Below are 27,505 nucleotides of genomic sequence, written 5' to 3' on the forward strand. Positions count from 1 at the left end.
GAGGACTCCTAAGGACGGGGGAGAAAAGGCTGAGGGAACACTTTCCAAGGGAGGGTTTCAAAAAAGGGCGAGAGGCTGGCAACTCTGCAGGCAAGGGGTGACATAACTGGGCTCCTGAGCCCCATAGGGGTGCCACAGAAAGAATGTAATTGGTCAAGGGAGCCATGGACTCAAAAAGGTTGAAAACCTCTGGCCTAAGGGGCTAAACTCTTGGGTCTTCTGTGCTGGGCCCAGTGAAAAGATACTTGACGTCTAGGTAGCAATTGTGTCCAGAAGTGCTTTTTATCAATTGCCTTAATTAATCAGACACATGATGAGATCATGTTTTCAAATGAGGGGTTATTATTTTCTATTCATATGTAGTATAAAGCACACATTATGGCGCTACACTCCCCAAGAACTCCCTTTGAAAAGAAATCAAACATGGGCTACAAAGATGGTGTTGGAACTGTATCATGCACTCAAATATTAGGAGCGGGCACAAGTATTAGAAGTGGGGGGAAAGTAACACAGCATACTAAACGAATCACCATGGGAAGGCAGTGCCTCCTGAATGGCAGCCTAACAATCTTTTAACTAACTAAACTAATTAAGTAACTAACTAAATAAATAAATACTAAAGGAATTTCTTAGGGCGCCTTTAATTTTGAGAAGACGGACCAAGGGGGCTCACAAACATGTAAAAGCCAACTGCAAAATAACTAGTAAAACCAAATTATAAAAATATAGCTCACCCATAATTAAAATACAAACTAAAACAAGTTCATTGAAACAGTAAGACATCCATAATTAAAATGCATAATAAACAAGCAAAATAAATAAATAAATAAATAAGAATGAAAAGTTAGGAACAGGGTGCACAGGGAGAAATCTCAATAGCAAATTAAGTATTGAGTAAGTGGATATACAGTTTTCAAATACAATGCCCCTCCATCCTTGACTATGATGCAATGTCAGCTGAAACCAGATGACTGTCCAAGTTAATTTGCATTACTGATGGAAATATAATCGGTGGCACAATTTTTTCTTAATCTGGCAACAGCGATGAGTTATGTTTGCATAGTTAATGCTATGCCCTTGCATAGTGGCTTTCATCCCAGAAATCTCTAAGTGCTAAAGTAAACATTACAGTAATTACTTCTGAGAGGTAGGCAAGTATTTGCATTTTACAGTTAAGTAAACTGAGGCAGGGCAAGGCAAGCTCTACTTCTAAAAGGATTCAAATGTGCCCAGCAGACATAGCTTCAAAGAAAGCTAATGATCATACCTTTGGAAGAAGACCATAAAACCTTATGCTGTATTTAAGCATGTGTAGAATTCAAACCTGGGGAGTATGGCTACAATCCCAGCATTTCTCCAGCAGCACAATCCCAAAATAATTTGTGGGACTGGTGCTAATGATGTGCAACTGATACTTTGGAGAACCTGAGGCTAGTTAGGAGGTGAACTGGGGAAATGATTAGTTTCTCCAAACCATTAGACCACCCAATTATATGAAGAGGTTAATAGACAGATATCATGTATCTTCTCTCCATTCTTTCAGCTCACTTTCAACTGTAAGGATGCAAGAGGGAAAATGATCCTCTACTGTAGAGGTTGGGAAACCTTTTCACCCCAAGAGCCTCATTCCCTTGTGGGGACCATTCTGGGGCCCACATGGGCTTGGTGGGTATGGCCAAAGGCGGAAGTGTGTGGAGAAACAAATGTGACTCTTGCTTTTGTACAGTAGATCACATTCCAACCATGCAAAGCTACACAGATACTTCCATCCTTCTTTCAGGCAACCAAAGGGCATTATTACAGCTCAGTGAGAAATTTCCACAAGGATAAAGCACTCAAGTAGGGCATGGAGCAGGTCCGGTGAGGTGTGTGGCCTTGGGAAAAATCTAAGACAGAGGGGCCTGGAAGGCTACATTCAGCCCTCAGGCCTGAGGTTTCCCATACCCTGATCTACTGGGATTGGGCATGAAACATCTATCCCGCAGAAAAGATGGGAAATGCAGAATTTACGGACCCAGAATCACATGTGGCTTCAAAGGCTCTGCCTCCTCCAAATATCACAAGCAATTTGTTTCTGTGGATAAATACCTAGAGAAAGAAACAGCGAACAGGAATTCGAACTCACCTAGTCCCCAGAGTGTGATGCATTGCTGCTCATGTGTCTGGCACATGCCATTATAGCAATACCCATCTACCCTGTAGCAGGGGTGCCCGTCATGTAAGTAAACATTGGCTGGGCAGAGAGGGCTGCCTCCAGTGCAGAATTCAGGAAGGTCACAGGAATTACTGGAGTGCCTGCATAAGACCCCTGCTGGCTTCAGCTGCAGGAGGAAAAGATTTGGCTGTAATTCCAATCAATAAAAGTTACTGCACAGTGAAATTTATGCTATGGACTAATGCTTCCCCTCCCAGACTCTGCACCAAGTGGCCATTAAGCACAGCATAAAGGCACCACAGCATTTATATGCATCTCTTTGATATACTGCACAGCGGTTTACAGCACACTTTTAAAGGGCCTCCTTCATTCCTTACTAAAATGCAGGCACAAGGCTCTGACACTCTGCACACACAGAAGCACACAAGTTAAAACTTCAGCTGACTCTGCAGTGGTGGAATTATTTAAGTGGACATAAACTTTTAAGGCTGCTTTTTAATACTGTCAATTTATGCATAAAATAAAAAAATACACACATTGTCTTTTAGGGGAAGAAGTGCTGCATTGATTTTTTTAAAAAAAGAAGCAGAAGCAATGGATGTGTTTTCAGTGGTGCAGCTATAGGCCAATGAGCCTCTTGAGTACCAAGTATATTCCACTGGCAATGCATAATAGCTCACATAGCAATGCATGTTTCATACGGCATGAAGATTGTTATGGAGGCCTGCCCACCCCACATGAATTAGGAAGCAGGAAAATTCACCTTGCAGTCTTCACAGCAAAGTCCATGGGCACATACTGCTCCTGGTTTTAAAGTGCAAGTAGTAGCATTACAGCATTCATTTGTACATTCCTAAAAAAGAAGCCAATAAAACCTAAGAATTACAATAGGCAGGAATATGTACATGGAGATTGACTGGAATCCATATGACCACCCGATTCTCTGCATTTAGGCTAAAGAACACACTGCTTGTGCGCTGAACTATATTCCAAGGACCTATACAACTCCAATTCTTTCTTTTCCCACCTCCTGAAATGTTTTGAAATATAGATAGTACAGTGGTCTCTCAAATTACAAATGCTTCAGGTTACAAACGCTTCAGGCTGCAAACTCCACTAACCTGGAAGAGTTACCTTGAGCTGAGAACTTTGCCCCAGGATGAGAACAGAAATCGTGTGCCGGCGGCACAGCAGCAGCAGCAAGAGGCCCCATTAGTGAAAGCACGCCTCTAGTTAAGAACAGTTTCAGATTAAGAACAGACCACCGGAACGAATTAAGTTCGTAACTAGGGATACCACTGTATTCTGTCTCCTCATTCTGGAAAAGCATTCAATATTGTAAAACATCCTTGTAAACAAGGAAGCACAACGTTGCAGAATCATCCAGTCCAACCCTTAACTTGTGCAGAAAATCCAGGTTCAATTTTCAACATCTTCAGGAAGGGTTGGGAAAGACTCCTGCCTGAAACCCTGGAAGCCCGTCAGCCAGTCAGGGTAGACAATATTGTCCTAGAGATGGACCAAAGGCAACTTCCTAGGTTCCTACCTCAGCACAATTCCTAATGGCTTTCAAGCCTGCCAGGAACCACATGTGCTTCCATGAGTGGCAACACTGGGCTCTAAAAGTGGGAGCTGAGGCAAAGTCACCTTTCTCTAGCCCCATAATCTCACCTATCGCTGCTTTTAGAAGTTTAGGACGACTCGCTTGCTGTTTAACCCATGGTGTGTAATTTTACTGCGTCATTTCTTTGTTCAGTGTTCACCAACCATCACACAATTGTTCTCTGCCCTTTTTCTTTTCTCTGAACTACATACACCACATTCAGATTCTGTTTGGCCTAGTTCTAAGCATATGTCTAGACTGTGGCAGGCAGGGGAACAACTGCTGAATTTTCTTCCACATAAAAAAAATCAGAAAACTAGGTTTCATGGAGAATACTAGAACATTTCCCCCTGACACCTAGCTTTCTCAGTGAGAACTAGGCATTTCTGTGATTTTCTTCTAGAACTTTATTAGCATTACCATTCTCCTCTGAATTGTCTCCAATTTATCTTGTGCTGATCAGAAGTGGCACAGTACTTAAATGAGATCTAATCTCTTAACTGAGCTGAGCAGAGGAGTACTATTGTTTCATGAGTCTAGGAAATGATGCTTCTGTTAATGCAACTTGAAAGCAGATTAGCCTTTCTCACCAGAGTATCACACACTTGAGTTTGTTATTCACTGTAACCTTCACTCGTCCCTTAGAAGTGCTGCCTATTTAGTTATCCCAGCCTTAATCTTTATCATTATTTATAAATTTTACTTATACATTGCCAAGCTGCTTTGAGTTTCATATACAAAGCATAGATCCATTCCCGCATGGAACTTCTGAGCCAAATACAGGCATACCTTGGAGATATTATGGGATTGGTTCCAGACCACCGTGATAAAGCGAATATTGCAATAAAGTGAGTCACACAATTCTTTTGGTTTACCAGTGCATATAAAAGTTATGTTTACACTATTGTGTGTTCTATTAAGCCAAGCCCCCCCCCCCCCGGCTGCAGAGGTGGGAGCGGGGAAACCCAGCTCCAGCCCTGGCCAGCTTCACTCCCGTGGCCAAAAGAGGGGTGGGAGTGATGGGCTTCCTTCCCCTGTAAGCGGTGGGGCTGCCTGCAGCTGCACCCACATTCACATAAGGAGCAATATCTGCTAAGTGCAATAAAGTGAAGCGTAACAAAACGAGGTTTGCTGGTAGCTTTTCCCCCTTTCTATATGTAACCCTTTTTGGGGAGGGGCATAATTTCATTTTCTTGGATTTTGTCTTACTAAGTCCTTATTTGTAGTCCTTGGTCAAATAGAATGGGTCAGTTTAGCCTTGATAAATGGAAAGCTTACATTTCAAGGTCATAGAGAATGGTAATCGATTCACATTAAATTCAAATTTCAATCTAGTGAGATTTGGCAGAAAGTAGAACAAAAGCCATTCTGCTCCACCGAAACTCTGAAATATTTTATTTTTATTTAATTTAACGAAATATATATACTTCTTGACTGTAATAAAATCTCCAAGGGTTTTACAAGTAGTATTAAAAATACTCATTTTAAAACTTCACCGCCGCCGCCATGCCTGCATCTCAAGTGTCAGGCCGATGGGAATCGGTATCCCAGAACATAACCTGCAGGCACATAGTCAAGAACCTTGCTGAAGTGGAGCAGGTTTGCGCCTGGATGGGACACTGCCTAGGGATCACATGTGTGCTTCCTTGTGTTCCCTCATGGGGAACAGTGGGATAGAAATGTACTACATAACTAAATCTGCCACAGTCCCTTGGCTGGCTCAAGGCAGAGGGTATATGTGATTAATTTTTTTCCAAGTGAAAGCAAGTACATGAGGGAGATGCGAAAAGAGAATATGCATGTGAGATGGAGGGGTAGGTAAGGCACACTTGCTCTGCTTTGCAGGGACAGGCTTCCTATACTTCCACTGGAAAGCTATATATTTGATCCAGTCAGAAAGTGCTTCTCCTTCCATTGTAGAGTGTGGTTCTGGCTGGGTTCTGGCAGCGATGGTAGAATTTGTCTCATCTCTTATTTACGTAGATGCAGGAAAATTAGCTTATCTCACCCTCAAAAGATCCTATTCAATGAGCATACCTCAAACTAAAATGTATCAGGCAACCTGGCAAAAAAAGACCTTCAGAAGCAACTGCAAAATCTTTCTAAGGAGCTTACAAGGAAGATATGAATGCAAAAGCTCTCATTGTTCTTGTAGAAATGTGATTTTAACACTTAAAGTTCACCAGCAGTCAACAGGTTTCTTCCTCACATACCCTGGAATCAATAAGGTGAATCGGGGTTAATCTTTCAGATTAACCCCGATTCACCTTATTGTGTCTTCTAGAGTGTTTGAATATTATTTCATTTCAAAAGAATTTGGGGTAGGGGTTGGTGAAACTGGCCCTTGTTAGGGACCCAGGCCTGCCTGCCCTGCAAAAACCACCACTGGAGATTGACGGTGGCAATGCTAATCCCATTTACTAGGAAGTAAAACCCCCATTAACTGAGTGGGATTTATGCCTGAGTAGGTTTGTGCATTTAGGCAGCAATCCTATCCACTGAACCTGAGAGTAAACCCTATTGAACTCCATGGAACTTCTTTCTGAGTCGGCCTTTACAAGCCTTGCCTAACCTTGTATGTATATCAACAACATGCCCAATATATTGATTGAGGCACATGCAGAGGGGGCATTACTTTGTAAGTATTTTGGACTGACACCCACTGGAAAATTTGCCTTTTAAAAATAAATAAATCACATCCCAAAATACTTGAGAACCTAGCCTGTACTCCAGTTTACAAGGCTTGCCAAGGTTTTGAGTACTAGGGTCATGAAAAATGTAGTAATTTCTAATGCAGCTATTGCAGTAAAGTGATTTTTTTTTCTTGGTGGGGGGGGGGGCACTGATACAGCTCCTTGTTAAAGGCACAAGGGACTCTAGGTATACCGCTGGGGGTAGATGTGACCCATGACCAAATTCCATCTGACATATGGCATCAAACCACTCTGATGGCTCCCCCTACCGTCTGGCCTATACTGTAGCCTGTCTTCTTCTCACCTAAGCCTTAACATCATGATGGAGGTATGAATGATGCAGCACTGAGCCAAGGAAAACAGAGAAGAAATAAAGAAGCCCCCCTCTGAAACAAGTGAGAAAATGCAATCAATTGAAAGACAGTATCAGCAAGACCTGAAGGGTGAGTGAGAGGCCGTACAGAGCAAGCTTTTCTGCCCCCCTTCCTCATCCTTCTGTTCCACCTATGGTGGCTGTGAACTGGACACCAAGTACAGCTACCCCACAGGCAGACAGGGTCTCTTATCTAGGCAGAGAGATGGGTAGATCAGAATATGAGGAGGAGTGGGAAAGCCAGAAAAATGCAAACTGAATAAAGATATCTCATGGCTAGAGAGGCGAACCAATAATTCACTATTGCAGCTCTATGTGGTGAGGTGGTTATATTTAGCCTTTGACATTTCACTAGTTAACAAATCTTCCTCGCATAAGATTTGCATTGCAGAATTCTCTTGCAGGTGACACGTTAAATGTATTCTGGTTCTCTTCACCTTTGGCTGACTCTGCCCAACATTGTTTTTTTACCTCCTGACTGCCTTTTTCCCATGGGTCACAAACCCTCATAGAAGAGAAGTCCTCAACCTCTGCACTGGCTAATAAAAAACAGCTTTGTATGCAAGCTTCATGTAGAGTTACACACAGAACAACATGATGCACTCAAAGATTAGAGTGGTATTGATGTGCTGATCCAATTTAAATTACATAGCTAATGCAAAATTAACTAATGTACTGGATATGCTGGTAACACACAGATTACAGTGGAAGACTGGGACTAAAACCAATCACAACTGAGCCACCGTTTTCCAAGGAATTTAACAAAACAAAGGAAGAAGCCACAGTTCAAACTGCTTCATGGCATTATTAAGCGGTTTTTACTTTAAAAGGTATCAGTAACACTGAGGAGTGAAAACGTGAAAGATAACTGGGCTAGAATGAATGTGAAAGCTACAGATACTCTATTGACTTTAAACAAGCAGATAAACCTACTTCTCATGCTTTGCTACCCAGAAGAATGAGTATGCTGTCAGGAAATCCTTATGGCTTGATCAATTCAATAAACTGTATGGGAAAGCTATGCAATTTCTTGCTATTTCAATGTCTTTCAGTCTATTATGCATATAACTTTATGCTTACAGGAGAAGACAAATCCATAATTCTCTGGTATATTTAGTTATGATAATCTGGGAGAGAAATACAGTATCAACTTTTAATACCGACATCTAAATGAAGGAAGGGTAGGTGTCTTTCCTGGCAGAATGTAGTCAGAGGAGCAGTCACTTTCCTTGTCTTGGGCAGCCATGGAAAAGGAAGAAGGGATGTTGGCAGAAGGGCTTTCCCTTTCCAAGCCTTTTCATTGTGCATGTGTTATGTACTGAGCTGAATCCTAGAACAATAGAACCCAGAATGCAGCAGTCTGATTGGCCCGCAGGAGCCACCCAATCCACCTCCAGGTGGAAGTGAATCAGCGACCTGATTGGCCTGCAGGAGCAGCCAATCAGGCTCCTGAAGGAGGTGAATCCGCAACCTGATTGGCCTACAGGAGCAGCCTGGAATTAGCCAATCACGTGGGGCCCATTGTGTAAATAATATACATATAGCTAGACATTTTGGGGAAAGTTTCATTCATTGCTACTATGAGCTGAATAAAGTGCATTAAACTCACACTCGACTCTGAGTATATTTCAGCATGCTGGGCACAACATACAGCAGGCTCTTCTTGGTTGAGGAAGAGTACCAGAATACCAGCCTGCAGACTTTGCAAAAACACTGCATGGCTTTTGTATTTAGACAAGCTTTCAAGGAATACCAAGACCGGAGAATAGTGGTGCCTAAGGACTGATATGACTTGATATTCTAAATTGAAATTTCGAGTCTCCTTTTAAAGCAGTCACGACAGACAGTCCTACCTCAGGTTCCCCGCAGTCACACTCCTCTCCTTCTTCTACATAGCCATTCCCACACTTTGGGCCACCGAAAGATTCCTTAACTTCAGGCAGGTTGAATAGGCACATCCCCACTCCTTTCTCCAAGCTGCTTTCCAGGTCTTTCTTGCTGCAGCTGCTAAACATCATAGGAAATGGGTAGCTGGGGGGTAAGAAGGGGTAGGAACAGGGGAGAGAGAAGAAAAAAATTACTGTTATCAAAGAATTATGGGTTTGAATTCAGAGACAAGATGTTCCATAACACAACACTCCTAGCAAATTCTACGGCATCATCGTAATGTGTCCCAAGAAATGAACAGAAGGGAATCAAATGTCATTGTGCCAGAGGCTGGTATAGTGCACACATAGTTACGGCAGCTAATGCTAGTATTTCTCAAACAGCACTCATTATACTGATAGCCATTATGATAATAAACATAAACAGATTAAACATAATGAATGCCAGAGCTTTCTTAAATACTCCCAGTCCAAAACTGCTCATAAATATATACCCCTTGCTACAATATTTTCAAGTCCCACAAACCCCAGGGTAGGTTTTACAGTGTGGGATGTTATGGGGCATGGAGGGAATGAAAAATTAGATTCAATGGGAGAGAGGCAGAATGAAGGGGAGTGGAGGTCTATAGAGAATGTGGCATCAGCACCCTAAGAGGAAGACAGAGTCCAATCCAAATGCTTGGACAGGTTTGGCTGCTGATTGTTGCTCCTATGCCTATATATTTGATATTTGAAAAGCACCCCAAGTATTTTAGTATACACTGATGTTGTGATGTTAATATGTCTTGTAATGCTATCTTTTTGTTTCTGCAAATATTCTCCGCGGTCCCACTGGAAGCTTGCCACTTTGTTAATTGTGAGTGAGATAAAAACTTTTGAGAGTCATTCAGCTCAATGCCAGCTGCATCAGGATGTTTGCAAGGACATCATGCCACAGACATTGTACAGGATGCCAAAGTGCACACTGCGATTCCCTGCAATTATATTAGGTGTGGATCACAACCATCTGGCAAATAAAAGACAAACTGTCTTATTTCCCTAGACTCTGGAACCCATTGACTTCCTCTCTGCATTCAGGCAACAATTCCACGCTACGGCTGTGTAGGGAGCCAGCCAGCTCGATAATGACTGGGCTTTGTTCCCTAAATGTTTTTTGTGATGGACGGCAGAGCCAGACCAGAGTCAGAACCAGTTCTCCCTACTCCCCAACCTGACACCTGTCTAACATCTCAAATCAAATCCTAGCCCTCTTCTCAAATCTATCCCTATCTCTCATCTTAAATCCAGCCCTATCTAACTCTCTCCAACTCAGAAACTGCTCCTTTTATTCTTCCCCCCCAAAAGTGCTGTTCCTGCCCCCTCTGTGGCCAGCTGACTGTAGCTCATCAGAGAGAGGCTCCAGCACTATGGGGGAATTTCAGGGGGACAGCATCACCAGACTCTGGTCTGGCTCTGCTGTCCGCCACAGTTTTACATCAATCATATATTATTAAGAACAGGATGCAGTCTTAAAGAGGGAAATAAGATAGTGAAGAGAATTCCCATGTTGCTAAATCAAAAAGTTTAATGAATCAATAGTTATTTATTATTTTACAGACAGGGAAGAATTCAGTGCTCAAGAGTTGCCAAGCAATTAAGGGTATATTTTAGCTAAAGAAAAAGAATCACCTGCAGTCCTAAGTGGTAGTCGATATTAAAGCATTTCCAAAGCAACACAGATACGTAATTTGGATCTCATGAATGATACGTTACAGTATGATTTAATTTTACAATGTAGGGAGAGAAGTGGGAAGGAAAAAAAATTGGCTGGTAGAATGGTGTACTGTTTAGAGTGTGTTGGATTGGGCCTGGGAGACTAGAGTTCAAATCTCATCTCAGCCATGAAGTTCATTGAGTAACCTTGGGCAAATCACAGTCTCTCAGCTTAACTTACTTCACAGGGCTTTTGTTAAGACAGAACGGGGATGAAGAGAACAATATATGCCACCTTGAGCTCCTTGGAGGAAAGGTGGCTATAAATATATACAAATCTTAGAACTGTAGAGTTGGAAGAGACCCCAAGGGTCATCTAGTCCAACCCCCTGCAATGCAGGAATCTCAGCTAAAGCATCCATGACAGATGGCCTTCCAACCCCTGCTTAAATAAATAAATATTAGGCATTAGGTAAGTTTTAAGATGGAGTGTGGAAGAGGTAGTGCACATTCAAATGAGGAACGATTTGATACTTGAAGGCTAAGCCTGCAATTATATGCACTTATTTAGAAAGAAGTTCCAAGTAAACAAACTGAAATTTACTTCTGAATAAATATGCATGGGATTGTAACAAATGTCAAAAAATCTTTCATAAGCAAAGCATAGTAGGTAGTACTGGACAAAATAGCATTTCTCTACAAGATGGAAAGTGACTTGGCCATGCTTTTGGTTGGCGAGAGTCAGAAATATGGGGGAGGGAACCCCAGTTCTCAACACATGGAAGAGCTCAGGTAGTTGGAAGAAGAAGAAGAAGAAGAAGAAGAAGAAGAAGAAGAAGAAGAAGAAGAAGAGAAGGAGGAGTTTGGATTTGATATCCCGCTTTATCACTACCCAAAGGAGTCACAAAGCGGCTAACATTCTTTCCCTTCCTCCCCCACAACAAACACTCAGTGAGGTGAGTGGGGCTGAGAGACTTCAGAGAAGTGTGACTGGCCCAAGGTCACCCAGCAGCTGCATGTGGAGGAGCGGGGACATGAACCTGGTTCACCAGATTACAAATCTACTGCTCTTAACCACTACACCACACTGGCTCTCATAAGCCATAAACTGGACTGCAAGTTTATTTATATGGAGTTACTGGATGATCCTGGGCAAACTACAAAACTGCATCACCAGGAATCTTAATTCCTGTGATGATTTGCTAGTTTCTAGTTGATTTGCTAGTTTCTGGGTCTAGTAAGGAGCCCACAGTAATAAATAGAAAGTAATTGTTTTCTTGTGAAATTTATTATGAATTTAGGAGTGGGTCCCATAGTTCACTCTTTGACATTGAAGTCAACATTAGGAATGATTCCATCTAAAGAGACTTTCAATATAGACTTTATCATTTTTATATATTCATACTTTACATATTAAGCAGTACAAAAATTGCTTCAAAAGCCACAACAACATTTTTGTACAAATTCATTTTAAAACCAGGTTAATCTCAAAAAGTGAAACTTTTTAGAGCCGAAACTTAGTTGTTGTTGTGTTTTTTTAAAAAAAACATGTGTATGTGTGTGCATATAATTTAAAGCGTCAAATTTTAATTCATTGATTTTCATCCAAACAGGTGTTTAGGATGACAAAGGCCACTCTTGACATTATAAACGTATTCCAGTGTGCAAATACTGGTTTGATAGGTATGTGAAACAGAAACCAAATGAACAACAGAAATATTGTTGGTAATCACTAAATCAGAAAAAATATAAGAACCAGCGAGTGTTTCCACAATAAACATTAAACATTTATCACCACCCATTTCTCTTCAAGTGCACACAGATTCGCTCACTCCTGCTTATAAAAGTTTCATGTGACCATCAATGGGGCAATAGGTCCTTTAGCCTATACTGGTGACCACAGAGTGTCACTGCTAACTAATGCGAATTCTCTTCACCTTAAAAGAACTCAAGCTGTTTCCTATTTTGAAGCAACAGAGCCATTCAAATTCTGGCCTTTCCTGTCCTTGACACTGATTTCCTCAGCTGACATCAGTGCCATATTCACTAGTTACCAAAGAAAGCACAGATCCACTCAAAACATTTTGTTTTGAAATAAATAACCTCACAATAAACAGGAGATGAGCATGTGAAATCTGAAGCCAAGAGTATACAAATGAATTATTCTATAAAGTAGGATGGGGTGACTTTATTCTATAAAGCATCTGAGATGCACTAAAATTTTAGCTTAAGGAGCTTTTTTTTTATGGAACCATACATATTAATTAAGTTTTAAGGACTCCTTTTATATAGTGCACATTTCTGCAACAGTATAACAAAAGGGAAATGAGGTAATAAAGGAGCTGCATATGCCCATATTGAAGATAAGGGGGAAGGATAGAGAGTTTATTACATTATTCTTGTAAGACAGGAAGAAACAGATATCTGCTACTGGGCAAGGCACACCCACACTGCTTTTGACCCTTAACAAAACCCTATATTCAGCATCTAGGCAAGACTTAAGTAGTAGAAATTTAAGACACTAGCAGGATGATATGGGCTTCAGGCAGAAAGGAGCTTTTCGGCAAAGTTATCCTCACTGGCTGAGCCCAGAGGAAGAATCCAGAGTCCATCTGAACAGTATAGGATCAGGTATGTATACTGAGTCTCTGGAAAAATAAAAATAAAGTGACTTTGCTTTTGCACAATAGGCCAATTGAAGGGGGAAAGACCCATCTGTTATATCTACTAATGCTGCTCCCCCTCACCTATGAATTACTACACTGGGGGAAGCGTTAGGAATGCAAAAGCCAGTCTCCACGGTCTGTCTGATAAAGGGTTTCCAGCCCTATGGATGGGGGTAGAGAGGGAAATAACAAATAAATATAATAAAATATGGAAATTGAGATTGCTATTATTATTGGCTGATTTGAAACTGGCAGCCAGCCGTGACAAAGCCAATCAGAGCTAGCTTTCCCTACACAAAGAGCTGTTGCTGCTCCATCGGAATCCTGGCAGCTCTTTACAAAAACAGCAGCCAGGACAAGAGCACAGACACTCAGCCATACATGTTGGCAGCCTGTTTGTTGGCGGTCACTGGGCCCCTTGCCGATTGTGTAGCATAAAAAAACCCCCAACAATAATGAAGATGAATACGTTCCAAACAGGACTTCCACAAACTGTGTATTGCTTCGGTTACCATCAGTTAGTCAAGGCACCAAAATATTCACCAGTAAATCTCACAAGGAAAACGTGTATGGGTGCCCTTTCAGAACATTGCTATAATGTTATAATTGCACTTTTCTCTGCAGTTCCAGGATTCATACCTCTCTGGTTTTTTGAGTGGGATTCATTGTCAGAGTAAATTTCTACATTGTTAACTCTTTATTCATGCAAGAATGCTATTTCTTGGGAAGGCAACATAGGAATTTCATGGAAGTACTGTGCTAAAATCTGTCTCCCAATTTCACAAATAAGTTTCTCTCTCTATGAAAGGGGCTTCTGGGTTTTTTGGGGGCGGGTTTCCCCCCCCCTCATTCTCAAGGACAGTTGACAATTTCAGTGATGGGGGTTTATAGATTACCTTATAGTTTCAAGGTGTCTGAGAGTTCTGTGTGTGATTTCCTTTCAAGTAAGCATTTCTCCAGCACTCTACCAGCATTCCTTGTTGCCCACACTTCCTGATCTCAAAAAAAGCCTCATGAGAAGAGGTGTGGCTTCATTAGGTCTTCCTCCTGGGCTTTAATTGAAGGGTAGACACCAAAGAAGGCTGCAGAGTGTAGTCCACAGCATAGATGATTTACAGAATGAAAGGACACCCACAAACACCCCTTAGCCACCTCAAAAATAAAGGAAGTGCAACCAAAGCCTGCATCCAACCCATGATAATTTCATCAAAAAATTTCTCTCCCCTTTGGTAATTTTTAATGCAATTTCTTTTCTCATTATTCAATCAAGAATGGTTGAAAAAACATGGGGGAATTTTTCAGCAGACCACTCTTTCATGGATGATGGAGGGAGTGCCTGCCTTGGATCTCACAGACTTCTGCATGATTGATGTGTCCTGTCAGTCTGGCTTTTTAGGGGAAATTAACATAAGCGTATTGTTCTGGCATACACGGACCCTTGCTTCAGAATTAAAAGCATAACAAACCCCATTCCATCAGTAGTTAAAATTAGGTGACATTAAAGTGCTTATTTCTTAAAAATAAGTAGATAATATTTCAGGACTGTACTAATTTATTTAAAAAAACAAAGGAGCAGCAGTTATGATGGAAAAGTTTTATTTGTGCCAAATACATTGGGAATTTCAAAAAGTTACAAAACCTAGGATGGATTTATCTGCAACTGTTGTTATGTCATTTTAGCGGAGTATCTATTCATAAAAGTTGTCAGCAGAAAAAAAGATTTCTAAAAGGTGTAACACAGAACACTTACGGAATGGATCTAGAGTTAACTTCATGAAATGGATCCTTCTAAACTCAATACCTCTGACGATTCCATCAGGTTTTATATAAACCACTCTAGTCCAATAGCCCTTCTTTCCAATGGAAAGCTGCCTAACAGGGAGTCAGAACATTGGTCCATCTAGCTCAGGCTTCCTTAACCTTGGCCCTCCAGATGTTCTGAGACTACAATTCACATCATCCCTGACCACTGGTCCTGCTAGCTAAGGATCATGGGAGTTGTAGGCCAAAAACATCTGGAGGGCCGAGGTTGAGGAAGCCTGATCTAGCTCAACAGTTTCATATAAGGTGCTTTTACAGCCTTACCTAGAAATCCCAGGGGTTGAATGGGATCTTTTGCATATAAAAAATGTGGTCTAATGCTGACCTATAGAATGGAGAAGTTGCTAGTGACAGTGAAAGAGGTACTTGACCCTTTCCCTGCCTCTGCCATTTCCCAACTTTGGATCATTTCCTGTGCCACGCGCCAGGCAGGATTCTAAAGACATGAACAAGCTGGGAATTTAGATTTTTCTTCATCATGATCAAATTATGACCCCTGACACAATCAATCATGTGAACATTTTTGTGAGCTGCATTAGAGATTTGGCTGTACACAGGGAACTCACTTCTGTGCCATATCTGTAACATCTGAATAATTAAATTGTCTCAGGAATGTTTATCAAATACCAGAATTATGAACAAAGATTGCATTAAAAAAAACTGAATGATGAATGACGGCTCTGCACTTAGCCTCCCAATCTACTTTTACTCTCTCTTTTGTTTATTGTTTTAATCCCTAGAGCATCATATAAAATAGAACACAATGTTCCCATAGCTTTCCCATCTATAGTTCATGTTCAATGCTTGTACCGATTTTCACAAGCCCAATTACCTGTCATTTTCACAAATAACTGAACTGATGTGTGTCATTAATAGCTTAACACAGAGGTTGCCAACCCTGCACCCACGAATGCCTTCCTTGGTGGCCTCCGAGATGGCCAGTGCAACCAGACTAAAATGTATTAAACTAGAACCACCTTCCTGCACGCAGCAATTTTTTGAGTTGGAAGAGCCCACCACTTCGACTCCAGTTGCATAAGATGAGGGAAGGCTAAGCGTCAGCTTCACAATTTGTATGTGTGGAAAAGACTGTGGCAAGGAGTGAGTGCTGTTACTTTTTTGAAGATTTATTTTTGTGGGGAGGACAGTTGTTTGGCCTCTCAAGGGGCTTTGTTTTAAATCACAGGGAGAAAGATGCCAGCCTTTCCAGTTCTTGCTTCCTTCTCCATAGCAAGAATTGTTCCCAACTTGATGGTGGGGGAACACAGCACAGAGACAAACACACTTCTTATCCCCATCCCCACCACCATCTTTCTGCTCCAGTCAGAACTGTTGATAGAAGTGGGGGTGGGGGGAGGACAGTGTAGAGGCAGAGACATAATGTTTCTGCTGCCTCTCTCACAGCTGGGGTTCTTTTCAGGCTGATAGGATGGGTGGGAGTAGTACTGTGCAAAGACATGATCTTTATCCTTATGTTTCTGTGGCCTATTCTGCAGAAGGAATTGCTCTCAAGCTTATGGGTGGGAGAGCACCGTGCAGACACAGAACAGAGACATCAACAGCATCATCATCTTGCCTGTACCACAGAAGGGATCATTCTAAAATTAAACCAAGCCACTCCTTGTGGCAACCATTTTATATTAGGTCATACCTTGCAGTGGCCATTTTGCGAGTGGTGCCCACAATGTTCTCAGAAATCTGAATGTACCCCTGAGCCCAACGAAGTTGGCAACCATTGGCTTCATTTAGGCGGATATGAATCCATGCTGGCTTGGGAATACTACAATCCATAAGATTTACCTTACAGGAAAAAAAGATGGATCTGGCCTGCACCACTGAGGCTTATCTTCTCAAGCTGTGAGCTTTATAAGGAGGACAGATTTACAATGCAGAATGCAAGATTCTGATCAGAAAGTATTGACAGAACCAACAGCTGGACGGTTTTCAGAAATACTTCCAGGAAGAAGTAACAGCTTTTAACAGCCTTGTGCAGGACATACTGTCACAGCTTAATATCTCCACAGTCACAAAACTGCCAAGTAAAACATTATTAGGAGTTGCTTCCACTTTGACAAATGTACAGTCAGAAAAGTTATTTCTTGTCAAGAGGTCTATTGTGAGCCTCGTTTCCCATTGCAAAGGTGAAGCAATACTAAACCAATTTATCAACCTTGACAGTATTCTAACTGTATTCAGGAGTTATCTGCCATGCAAAGCTCTGTGGGAATTGTACGCAACTACTTTTCCTGTAGGAAACTAGGCAGTCAAGGAGAGTTGCTATAATCATTTTGCATTTGCCTCTGGCTCATCTTCTGTTCAGTTTCCTTTTAGATTGCTACCTCATTAATAACAATTAGCTCGACAGCAGAGGGTCTGGGTTTCACAATTTATTGTTTAGGACTTGATGTTAATCCAGTGCTGAATCAAGGAAAAAGGAAACCATATATGAAAGAGAGAGAGAGAGAGAGAAACATAGGTCATGGTAGTGTTGCATTAATGGAAAAAAGAGCAGAAGTTGTAGCATACTTTGTCGTTATTGCCAATGTTAGAGGAAATTGTAGATAAGAAACCAAACTAGATTAGCTTGTGTTTAAATTGGTTGCATTAAACATAACATCCAGTACTAGCGATAAGTGAATTATGATAAATGGCTGACATGGCCGTTAAAAACACACTGCCTGCATTCAGTTTCCTACTGTGCTATTTTCCTCCACTCTGTTCCAAAAAGGGATGTTGCCTGGCAGGAATTAAAAGACTATCAGAGAAGTGCCAAGTCTACACAGCCTGTTGGGTATTCTCTAGCTCTTTAAAATTATTTTTACTAGTATTTAGAAAGAGCTCTTTTCTCAATTTTCATAGACACAACAATGCTTTTCTATCCTGTATAATAGGAAAAGGTGCCAGGAGTCCGCTTACCGATAGTTAGTGCATTAGGGTTGCAGGCCAGCGCTGCCTCCCCTGACAGGATCCAGTGAGGGACACCTCTTGCAGGCAGGCTTGGGGGCAGGACATTCCAAGGGGCAGATCCATCTGGGTCCGCAGGCTTCACTTGGGTACACTCCTGGGGAATATATATTGGCCTGCCCCTGCCTCCATATCCAGTAGGATTTCCCTCCCTCCCTCCCTTGTATGAGGCTTGTTATGTGCTTGACCTTGCTATGGACATTGTTGGTCGCCATATTTGGGACCAGGTAGGAATTTTTGCACCAGGTCAATTGGCTCTCACCTGGTGATTTTGCCTACCTCATAGCAATCATCAAAACTTTTGGCAGTTTAGGCATTGAGTAATCCTTAGTCTTGGTCAGAGGGGAGGTTGTAGCATCTGCCTGTCCCTCTGAAGGAAAGGGTATCCTGTTAAAGGGATCCAGAAGGAGTTGTTCAGAAACTCCTTGGCGGTGATCCCGTGGGGGTGTTCCTATTTGATGTATGTCACAAGACTCCTGTGTTTCTGTGTTGATCCTACCAGAAATACGTCCAGCAGGCAGGCTGAGGGTCTGGTTAAACCCAATGCCTAGGCCAAACCTCTGCATTTATAATCAATCAAAGTTGTGGCCTTATTTGACCCCAAGACATTGTACTTTAATGGAATCTGCTGAGAATGCTTGCAAGATCTGGACACACTAATGCTTAACGCTAAACTCACAACTTTTTATTTTCCTAAAAACAATTAAAGACCTCTAAAATGTCCCTGAATTATTAATAAATGGGCACTGTCTGTCCTTTAATTGCACACGGTTGTTTCAGTAATTTAAAATGAAATGTTGAAATAATGGCATCCTGTCAATTCTTGGTAGTTTTTAACCAAAAGAAAATGGGAAAGCAATGGACTAAATCATCCTGGTATCTGTGTGTGTGTGTGTGTGTGTGCGCGCGCACGCGTGCATGCACGATTTCACCATGTGTAGAAGAAGTGTGTGTGGGAGATCATCATGTGGACAGGCCCAAAGACTCTGCAGTGAAGCAAAATTTTCAATAATACCACATTTCAGGCATTTATTTGACAAAGGAAATACATTGTTTTAAATGTCCTCTGATCTCATTCACGTGTAACACTATGGCTTAGCATGAATGAGCAAGTGTGCAGGATCCTGCAGGGGTGGTCATTGCTTTGGTTGTTCTGCTGAGCTAAGCCATGGTTTTGCTTATGTGTCATCCAAACCAAGTCTCAAGGTTTGGCTCTCTCCAGAGAAATCATGAGCTGCAGCCAAAGTTTGCCCAGTGTTTTACAGCTCATGGTTAATATTCTCCATTAAAATACCAATGCAATAATTAGAACAAACAAAAAAAACCTGTGATGAAGGCAATTAATCATGCTCCACTGAGAGGCATATTCTCTCACAAGCCCATCAACTAATTATCAATGGTCAAAAGGTTGCAAGAGGACTAGTTTCAAATCCATTATAAAAACGAAATGACACAAATGTCATGATCCTCCCCACAAGCCACAAATCATTTAACACAGAACTGGGCACATGCAGCACACAGTGATATGATCACCAAAGAACTTAATTTTAGCAATTAAACCATGTACTGGCACTTTATATAATAATGTACACCATGGCAGTGTTGAGTGAGCACCGATTCCAAATTCATTAGGGGTAGGGCAGCAAAGACATATACCATCATGCAACCTGAAAGGCCAAGAACACAATTCAAGGAAACCTGTTACCGGTATTTCACAAAACCCTCAAAACAGATCTCAATGATTGTTTAGTAATCTCCCTGGTAAGAGACAAGAATACAAATCTTTACAACTGTTTCTGGTAGATGTTTCTCCATGCTATATAAAAACCAGACTTACTAAATACTACTCACCTGGTCACTAGTGCCAGGTATGAATAGGCTCCAGGTAAAGTCTTACAAAACTGTATTATTTACACCACAGTTGTTTAGCAAAGATTTGTGTGGACAGGAGGGCCTGTTAAGATTGTAATGGGCTACTGACTTTTCTGCACTTATTTTCAAGGCTTGTTAAAATGCTCATTTATCAAATCTCCTAGAAGAAAAGTGTGCTTGTTGAACAAGGTCAAAAAGACAGTCCAACCTTAAAAATGTCACTGGGGCTTTAGTGCAAAGTACAAGCAACTTAGCTCTGTCTGATTCAGCATGAAGGATTTTTAGCATCCTGGGGAGAGCAACACATTTCAATGAGATAAAAGTGAAAAAAGCTTTCTTTATTGCAAAGCAGCAGGGCAGTGGAACCCCACTGAAGAAAGGATGGAAATTATAATGGAACTGACATCTGGATGTGATTGGTATACCAGGCTATCATTAGCAGGCACTTGTGTTACCGTTAACACCTGATTTTTTTCCCCTTTAAAAAAGAGACAGTAAAGCAGAAATGGAATTCCGTGAATATTCAGAAAGAAAACTGTGTTTGCCAGCTGTGTCTTCAGTTCAGCTAAAGGACAGTTGCAGTGCAAATTTTTTATTCATGGAAAGGAGATAGAGAGCTGTACTTTCAAAAAGTGGAAAGAATATGGCTCACCTAAATGGGGCAGCCACAAGACAGAATTGCCAAGATTGAGACAAATTGAACTAGTTAAGATTTAGTTCCATTCTTTTTGAAGTATAGTCTGATTCTGTACATTCCACTGAAGTCCAAGTATGACCCTTCCCCCCCCCAAAAAAAAACAGGAAAAAGAAACAAGACACAAATTCCATTAAGGAGGCTAGCAGAGACAAAAACAATTTGGACTGGCAATATTTCTAACGAAAATGATGCAGCGCTTTTAAATTCATTGATACTGACTCAGGATGTTCCTTGTGCAATATGGGTGTAACAAAATTGATTCGTCTTTGGAAAACTCACAAGACCAGAGAAGAGAGCTACAAAACTGGTAACACAATATTCAGCTACATCTCAAGACTGCCTGGGCAGCACCCAATGATGTCCAGCTACTTGCACACAATGGGGATTGCATTGTCTAACTGCCCAGTTGTCTAACTGGGCTTCTCGTTTTTCTTCTCCCTCCTCTGGTCCCAAATCTCAAAACAAATAAACCAAAACACCTCCCATACTCTGTGCCTCTTTGTTCCAGCCCATCATTCCCAGCTCACTTGGAGTTCTGCCCGCTCCTTCTCCTTCTTGCTGCTAACCAACTCCAAAGGACCTCATCCCAGTCTACGTCATTCAAAGTTGAAACCCTAAACCTGGCCTTTGCCTCTAACCACTAGCAGAGGGCTGCAATGCAACTTCTGCAGACTGCCCTCCAATATTATTATTATTTTCTTATTTCCTTTTTCCTGAGTGGAGATAGAACTTCGTTATAAATTCCTCAAAGGGATCTAGGTAGAACAAGACCTTTCAAACAGACGGCAACTGATTTTGTGTTTTCTAAAATATTATTTTTCTATCTGGACAAAAAAAAAAAAAGTTTATTTGGACCTTCCTTGTCCTCTGTGTGCCCCTTTCCTCCTTCCTAGCACTCACTTTCATACCATTCTCCCTGGAGCACAGGGTCCTTTAAGATCCCACATACAACACTAGGCCCTATGCTATTGCCCCAAAGTTAACATTTTGTTTTAAAGAAAGACAAAGCTACCATTACAAAGATGCCAGTTTACAAAAACTAATTTCTCTTCATTAAGCATTTTTGGTTGCAATTCTTTTCTTGAAAATGTTCTCTTGTACTGTGATTTATTTTTGTAGGCTGAAATAATCTGAATGTCAGGATCACTCTGTCTGCTTTCTTCTTTAAGCCACAATGCCTTATCATCATCATGTGTGCTTTGCTAAATGTGCTCAAACCTTTAAAACATTTTGTGGTAAAAGTGATACATGTCCTACTGGTTCCTTTTGAAACGTACACCTACAGGAAGCTCATTAACGGACAGATCCAACAGAATTTAATACAGCACTGATCCCGAGACTGCTTCTACCAAGAACTCATTTCTAACACAACTTTTTAATGCTGGACTCTTCAATGATTAAAACTGGAAAACTGAAAAGGAGATCACAATAATTAATGAAACACCATTTGAGGTAATAATAAACCCTTTGAACATTTTCCTTCGTTAGACTTAACTTCAAAGTTAAGGTGAATGGAATAATTTTAATCCAAGCTGGTTTTTCTCATCACCTTATTTGAATTACAGATATCTATTGGGCACAAAGTAAAAAAAGAAGAAGTGCAATGTCCATACCCTCTTCCTCAAAAATGACTGTAGCAGTCGCTTCTACCCCCTGAAAAATCTATGGCTTGAGAAGGCTAAGAGCTGGATGAATAGGATAGAAAAGCAATAGCCCAAGGTGAAATGAAGCAGAAGATGGGCTAGCACTGATCCCAAATACACAGATATATGCCTTGGATCCTAGGGAGAAGAGAGGATGAAACATTTCATGCCATCAAATACACCATAGACCCAAAGTTTAACCTAATTTAAACAGTGTTAGAAATATTCCATTTGACCAGCTGGATGAGCAATTCCAAGAGTAATGAGAAACCCCATTGAAAAGAGTCACTAATGTCTGTGGATCAAAAAAGTTCTGCATGTACACTAGGAGTTTGCTTGACCTGGAGGAAGAAATACATTTCTGAAGCTGCTTTAGCTTGCACATTTCTGTCATTTCTGAATATTTATTATTCGGGAAAGAATTTGATCATGTATTATTTGAACGTTCAGATAAGTCTATACACTGGTGATTAAACATGTGCTCATCTATTTATAACACTTGTACAGGGTGAAGACACCCCTGCCCCCCCCCAGTATGTACAAGAAGCGCAAATGCAACTTGAAATGCAATGGGGGCAGGGGGGTGGCCTCACTGCATTTTAAGACACTAAGGTGTACATACTTGTCCTCCTCTTGTCCCACTGCTTCCTCCCCTTGGGAAAACTGCTCTTTAGTGCTCCATCAGAACAAATGGCAATTCGGGTTTTCCTTGGATTGCTATTTGTTCCTATTTATTGATGAAGAGCAGGTTTTCCCTTGGAAAGGAGCAAGGCAAGGGGAAAAGCAATCGGACCCGTGCCTAGAAAGTGTGGGTCAAGCAGAAAACTGCTGAGCCCTGTACTTTCTAGGCACAGCACAAGCGCAAGTCTGGGTGACCCCTTAGTCACATCACTAAAACTCTTGTTTTGAACAGAAAGCATGAAGGCATCCTCAAACTTCAAAGGCTGAAGTTAAAAAAAAGAAAAGAGAAGAGAAAACCTTCCTTTCATGACTAACATGCTTCAGTAGTTCTTTATAGCATTTACTTCTGAGATACCGTGCACCTCCACCTAGCAAATTGCATACTAAATTGATCTCACTTGTCATAACTCTATCAGCTGTGAAAGATGGCTGGGAATGAAGAATGCACTGGGTAACAATTGCATTTTTGGACTGAGGCAACTTTAGTGAGACCCCAGCCAATTGAGATGAAAGAAAGAACATCAGACATCACAGAAACAAAGATTGTCTTCAGTTTATATTGAAAGCTCTTGGTATTAATGCAGTTCTGCAGCAGGAAACACAGATAAACAAGCACCAAACCTGCTCCCCTATTTGCTATGGTTTATTTCTTATGACCTCCCCTGCTTTTTCTCCCATACTAGTAGGGGAAAACAACAACAATAATACAAGTTAATTGCTTTGCACATTTTCTTTTAATAACAAAGAGGGGGATTAAAGCTATCCTCTAGGGATTAAAGTTTCCCTCTCAACAACATAGTTTGTCACAGATTATGGAGAAGGGTCTGTGATAAAGTCTAATTGGCATAAACAGGATGCAAACCTTTGCTTAAAATGCTTCCTGGAATAAAAACAAAGGACTGTATCCAACTAAATAGCACAAGCTATTTTGGCTGAGGAAAAGAAATTCCTCAGCTCTTGTCTTACAACAAGCTCCCTAAATACCGTATTTTTTGCACCATAACACTCACTTTTTTCCTCCTAGAAAGTAAGGGGAAATGTCTGTGCGTGTTATGGAGGGAATGCCTACGGGTGGCATGCCTACGGATTTTCCTCCTCTAAAAACTACGTCTGTGTTATAGTCGGGTGAGTGTTATAGAGCGAAAAATACGGTGTGTTCTGGGTCTTCCCCGCCCCAACCCTCCAGAACAGATTTTGGGGTGGAGAAGAGAGCGAGAGGAAAGTTATATTGCACCCAAAGTTCTAGCTACCTTTCCCCCTCTCAAACAAAGCTTGTTCAGTACTTTCACTTACCCTGTTGAAGGGTTCATGATGCAGCCTCCTTTGTCAGCAGATGCTTTGCAGTTGCAACCCCTTTCTAGTGTATCATGGTTCATCCCAAAATTATGGCCCAACTCATGTGCCAGAGTTACTGCTGCTCCCAGAGGGCTGTCGGAATGGTCCTTAAAACAAAACAAAAAATAGAGAGAGATAAGAGTAAAGCATTTTATTAAAAAGGATGAAATAATATAATCTACACAGTGATAAATGACCAAGCTAATTATGTATTAATTGTTATAGATGTGGCGCATGGCAAGAGTAATTACACTGTTATTACAGTAAATAAACAACACCACCAAGATCCTGCCCATTTGCCTTATTCTTCCATGCAGACAGCAGTGAGAAGTTGCTTGAAAATGCAGTCATCTGGAGGCAGTGCCACAGGGAAAGTTGTTTATGTGCCAGTAGGCCCCTGACATAGTTTCGTAAGTGCCAGGTCTAGCAATACAAATCCCTAACACAGCAGGATTGCACTGGCATCGCTGAAAGCTACTTTACACAAATAGCTCACAATATGGAACTTTCTCTGCACAGTTGGGTTTCAAAAGGTCCACTCAAACTGCTGCTTTTGTGTATGAACTGGGCCACATGTCTGGAAAGACCCATACGGTGACTTATGAGGTCCAGCTACCTCCTTACCCCTACCTCAATCCTACTGTCCTGTGATGGAGGCTGGTATATGGACTCATCCATGGCTTGGTTCACACATGCATGCACATGATGAATGCAAGACCAAGTAATGACTTGAATGCTTGAATGGGCCTTCTAAGACAGAAGTTTCATATTCATACCATGCTTTTCAACCGTGTGATTTCACATGTTCAAGTGTCATTAAACAACTGCAGAGAAATGAACTGATGTAAATGTACTTGTGAACCTAACTAATTTATCGAAAGGTGGAAGTGACGCAACAGAAAATGGCTCCTTCTACAAAATGGACAGTAGGAAGCATGTGCACGCTACGCTACCAGAACATTAGTACAAATGACATGCAGTTTACAGGGCAAGCCCCAGAAGGTCTGTGTTGTCAATAAAATTAATAGTGGTGTTCATTTCTTTTCTTCTGGACAAGAAATATTCTTGCAGAAACTATTTTCGTTGACTGAAAGCTATTTTTGTTGACTGGCACAAACATTTAAAAACTTTTCTATACTGTTCTCTGCGGCATCCATCTATTCCTTTTGAAAAACTGACCTTCTTATAAAAGTTCTCTAAAAAAGAAAAATGCATAAAACATGTAATATAAATGGCTGATCTCCTGTTTATCAGTCAGTAAATGGAATTACTATGTTCATCTGCCTTTTCTAAAAGCACATATGAATTTATTCATCTAAAATCACTCTTCTTCATAACCTTTCAAGCACTCTGATGTGTACAGAGAGTAAAAGCTTAGAACTGTCTAAAAGCTTAATTAAAAAGTAAAATGAAACTCCTAATAAATTATTGGCTTGGATTTCACAATTTTCTGTTTAAGGGGCTTCTGTTAATAGTATGAATAATTGAACTCTCTAGTGAATGAAAAATTGAAAGTACAATCAATTCATAAAAGGCATCACTCTCTGAAATCTGAATGCACTTTATCAAAAGTTGCATGTCATTTAGTACTTCTGAATACATTAGAATCATTCCAAAATTTCACTCATTTTTTAGGAAGACACTAAGTGTTCCTGAAAAAACACACAACTGTAGCTTTTTTATTTTTATTTTGATCATAAGTCACTTTGTTCTCCCCTCTGTTGCTTCTTGGATACCATTTTTCTCTCCCAAACTGCATGATCCCAGTAAATCATGGATCATTTACTGAGTAAGATAGAATCATAGAATCATAGAGTTGGAATAGACCACAAGGGCCATCAAGTCCAACCCCCTGCCAAGCAGGAAACACCATCAGAGCACTCCTGACATATGGTTGTCAAGCCTCTGCTTAAAGACCTCCAAAGGAGGAGACTCCACCACACTCCTTGGCAGCAAATTCCACTGTCAAACAGCTCTTACTGTCAGGAAGTTCTTCCTAATGTTTAGGTGGAATCTTCTTTCTTGTAGTTTGGATCCATTGCTCCATGTCCGCTTCTCTGGAGCAGCAGAAAACAACCTTTCTCCCTCCTCTATATGACATCCTTTTATATATTTGAACATGGCTATCATATCACCCCTTAACCTTCTGTTATATGTGTTATAACAGTATTTATTCAATCAAAATTTGGCTATTGTAGCATTATCACTAAGATCAAGTGAAGTACCATTGCCGTTATAAGAACAGGCTCCTGTTTTGCAGAGGCAGCTGGCTGATTATTCTTGTATTCCTGCAGTGTGTGGATGATTTTATTGCACCTTGCAGTGCACCCAGTAGCAGTTCGCAGGCCAATGGTTCTCACCTGCCTTCTCAATGTCATGCATTGCTGCTGGTAGTTGAGAGGGAGAGGTGAAGGGGCAAAACAGCTGGGAGCTCAGCATGGTGCTGGCACAAGAGCACTGGATTGGCTCTTCTACTGCACCTGTGCAACACTAAGCTCCCTGCCCCTCCCTCTCAGTAGATGGCAGCAAGTCTCTGTTTCGGGAAGCCAGGTGAGAAATGCTGCCAAACATTACAGGGTGCAGCCTTGGCAATTTGGGACTTTGTTTCCTTTCCCCCAGTCTCACACTATGGACATTTTTGCCCTTGTCTGTGTACCGACCCAAATTATTACCAGAAGAGAACTCTCTTTTGCAGGGAGAAGAATACTGAATGACATCCCCCTTCTCATTTCAGCTCAGGCATACCATATAAATACATTTTGAAAGAAGAGTTTCAATTTCATGACACTTTCAATACCAAATACAAACTCTGCATTGTGTTATCAAAATTGTGTTATGAGTCCAGTTCTTCTCCCCCCCCCCCCAATTGTTTAAAAAAATGTTAAAACGCAATCTTGGCAATTACAGACAACTGCAGTGCAAAACTAAAGTGGTAGCTAAACATTTTTAAATCCTTCTATATAGTAAATGGACCCTTGACCATTAGGTCCAGTTGTGGCTGACTCTGGGGTTGCAGCGCTCATCTCGCTTTATTGGCCGAGGGAGCCGGCGTACCGCTTCCAGGTCATGTGGCCAGCATGACTAAGCCGCTTCTGGAGAACCAGAGCAGCACACGGAAACACCGTTTACCTTCCCTATTTATCTACTTGCACTTTGACATGCTTTCGAACTGCTAGGTTGGCAGGAGCAGGGACCGAGCCACGGGAGCTCACCCCGTCGCGGGGATTCGAACTGCCGACCTTCTGATCGGCAAGTCCTAGGCTCTGTGGTTTAACCCACAGCGCCACCCGTGTCCCATTCTATATAGTACTGTTTTGCAAATAATAGTGTTTTAATGTCTAGAGTGAGTCACCTCCACTCCTATGAGCCCTGAATTACCAATGTATTGATAAATAGAGATATCATCAATCCTGACTCTACATAT

At 41.2% G+C, this 27,505-nt stretch overlaps 1 protein-coding gene across 5 annotated transcripts in view; it reads right to left on the reverse strand.

Moving 5' to 3' along the window:
* ADAM12 (ADAM metallopeptidase domain 12) overlaps window positions 1–27,505 on the reverse strand; it is a 190,042-nt gene that overhangs the window by 34,599 nt on the left and 127,938 nt on the right. For all 5 annotated transcript variants that reach the window (XM_081192860.1, XM_081192862.1, XM_081192861.1 and 2 more), the window contains 4 exons: window positions 24,040–24,188; window positions 8,678–8,855; window positions 2,919–3,008; window positions 2,126–2,321 (listed from right to left, as the gene is read on the reverse strand). In XM_081192860.1, the coding sequence (XP_081048986.1) occupies window positions 2,126–2,321; window positions 2,919–3,008; window positions 8,678–8,855; window positions 24,040–24,188 (613 nt within the window). The remainder of the gene's footprint in view (window positions 1–2,125; window positions 2,322–2,918; window positions 3,009–8,677; window positions 8,856–24,039; window positions 24,189–27,505) is intronic.

Source organism: Podarcis bocagei (assembly GCF_964188305.1).
Source record: "Podarcis bocagei genome assembly, chromosome: 4".
NCBI classification, from domain to species: Eukaryota; Metazoa; Chordata; class Lepidosauria; order Squamata; family Lacertidae; genus Podarcis; species Podarcis bocagei.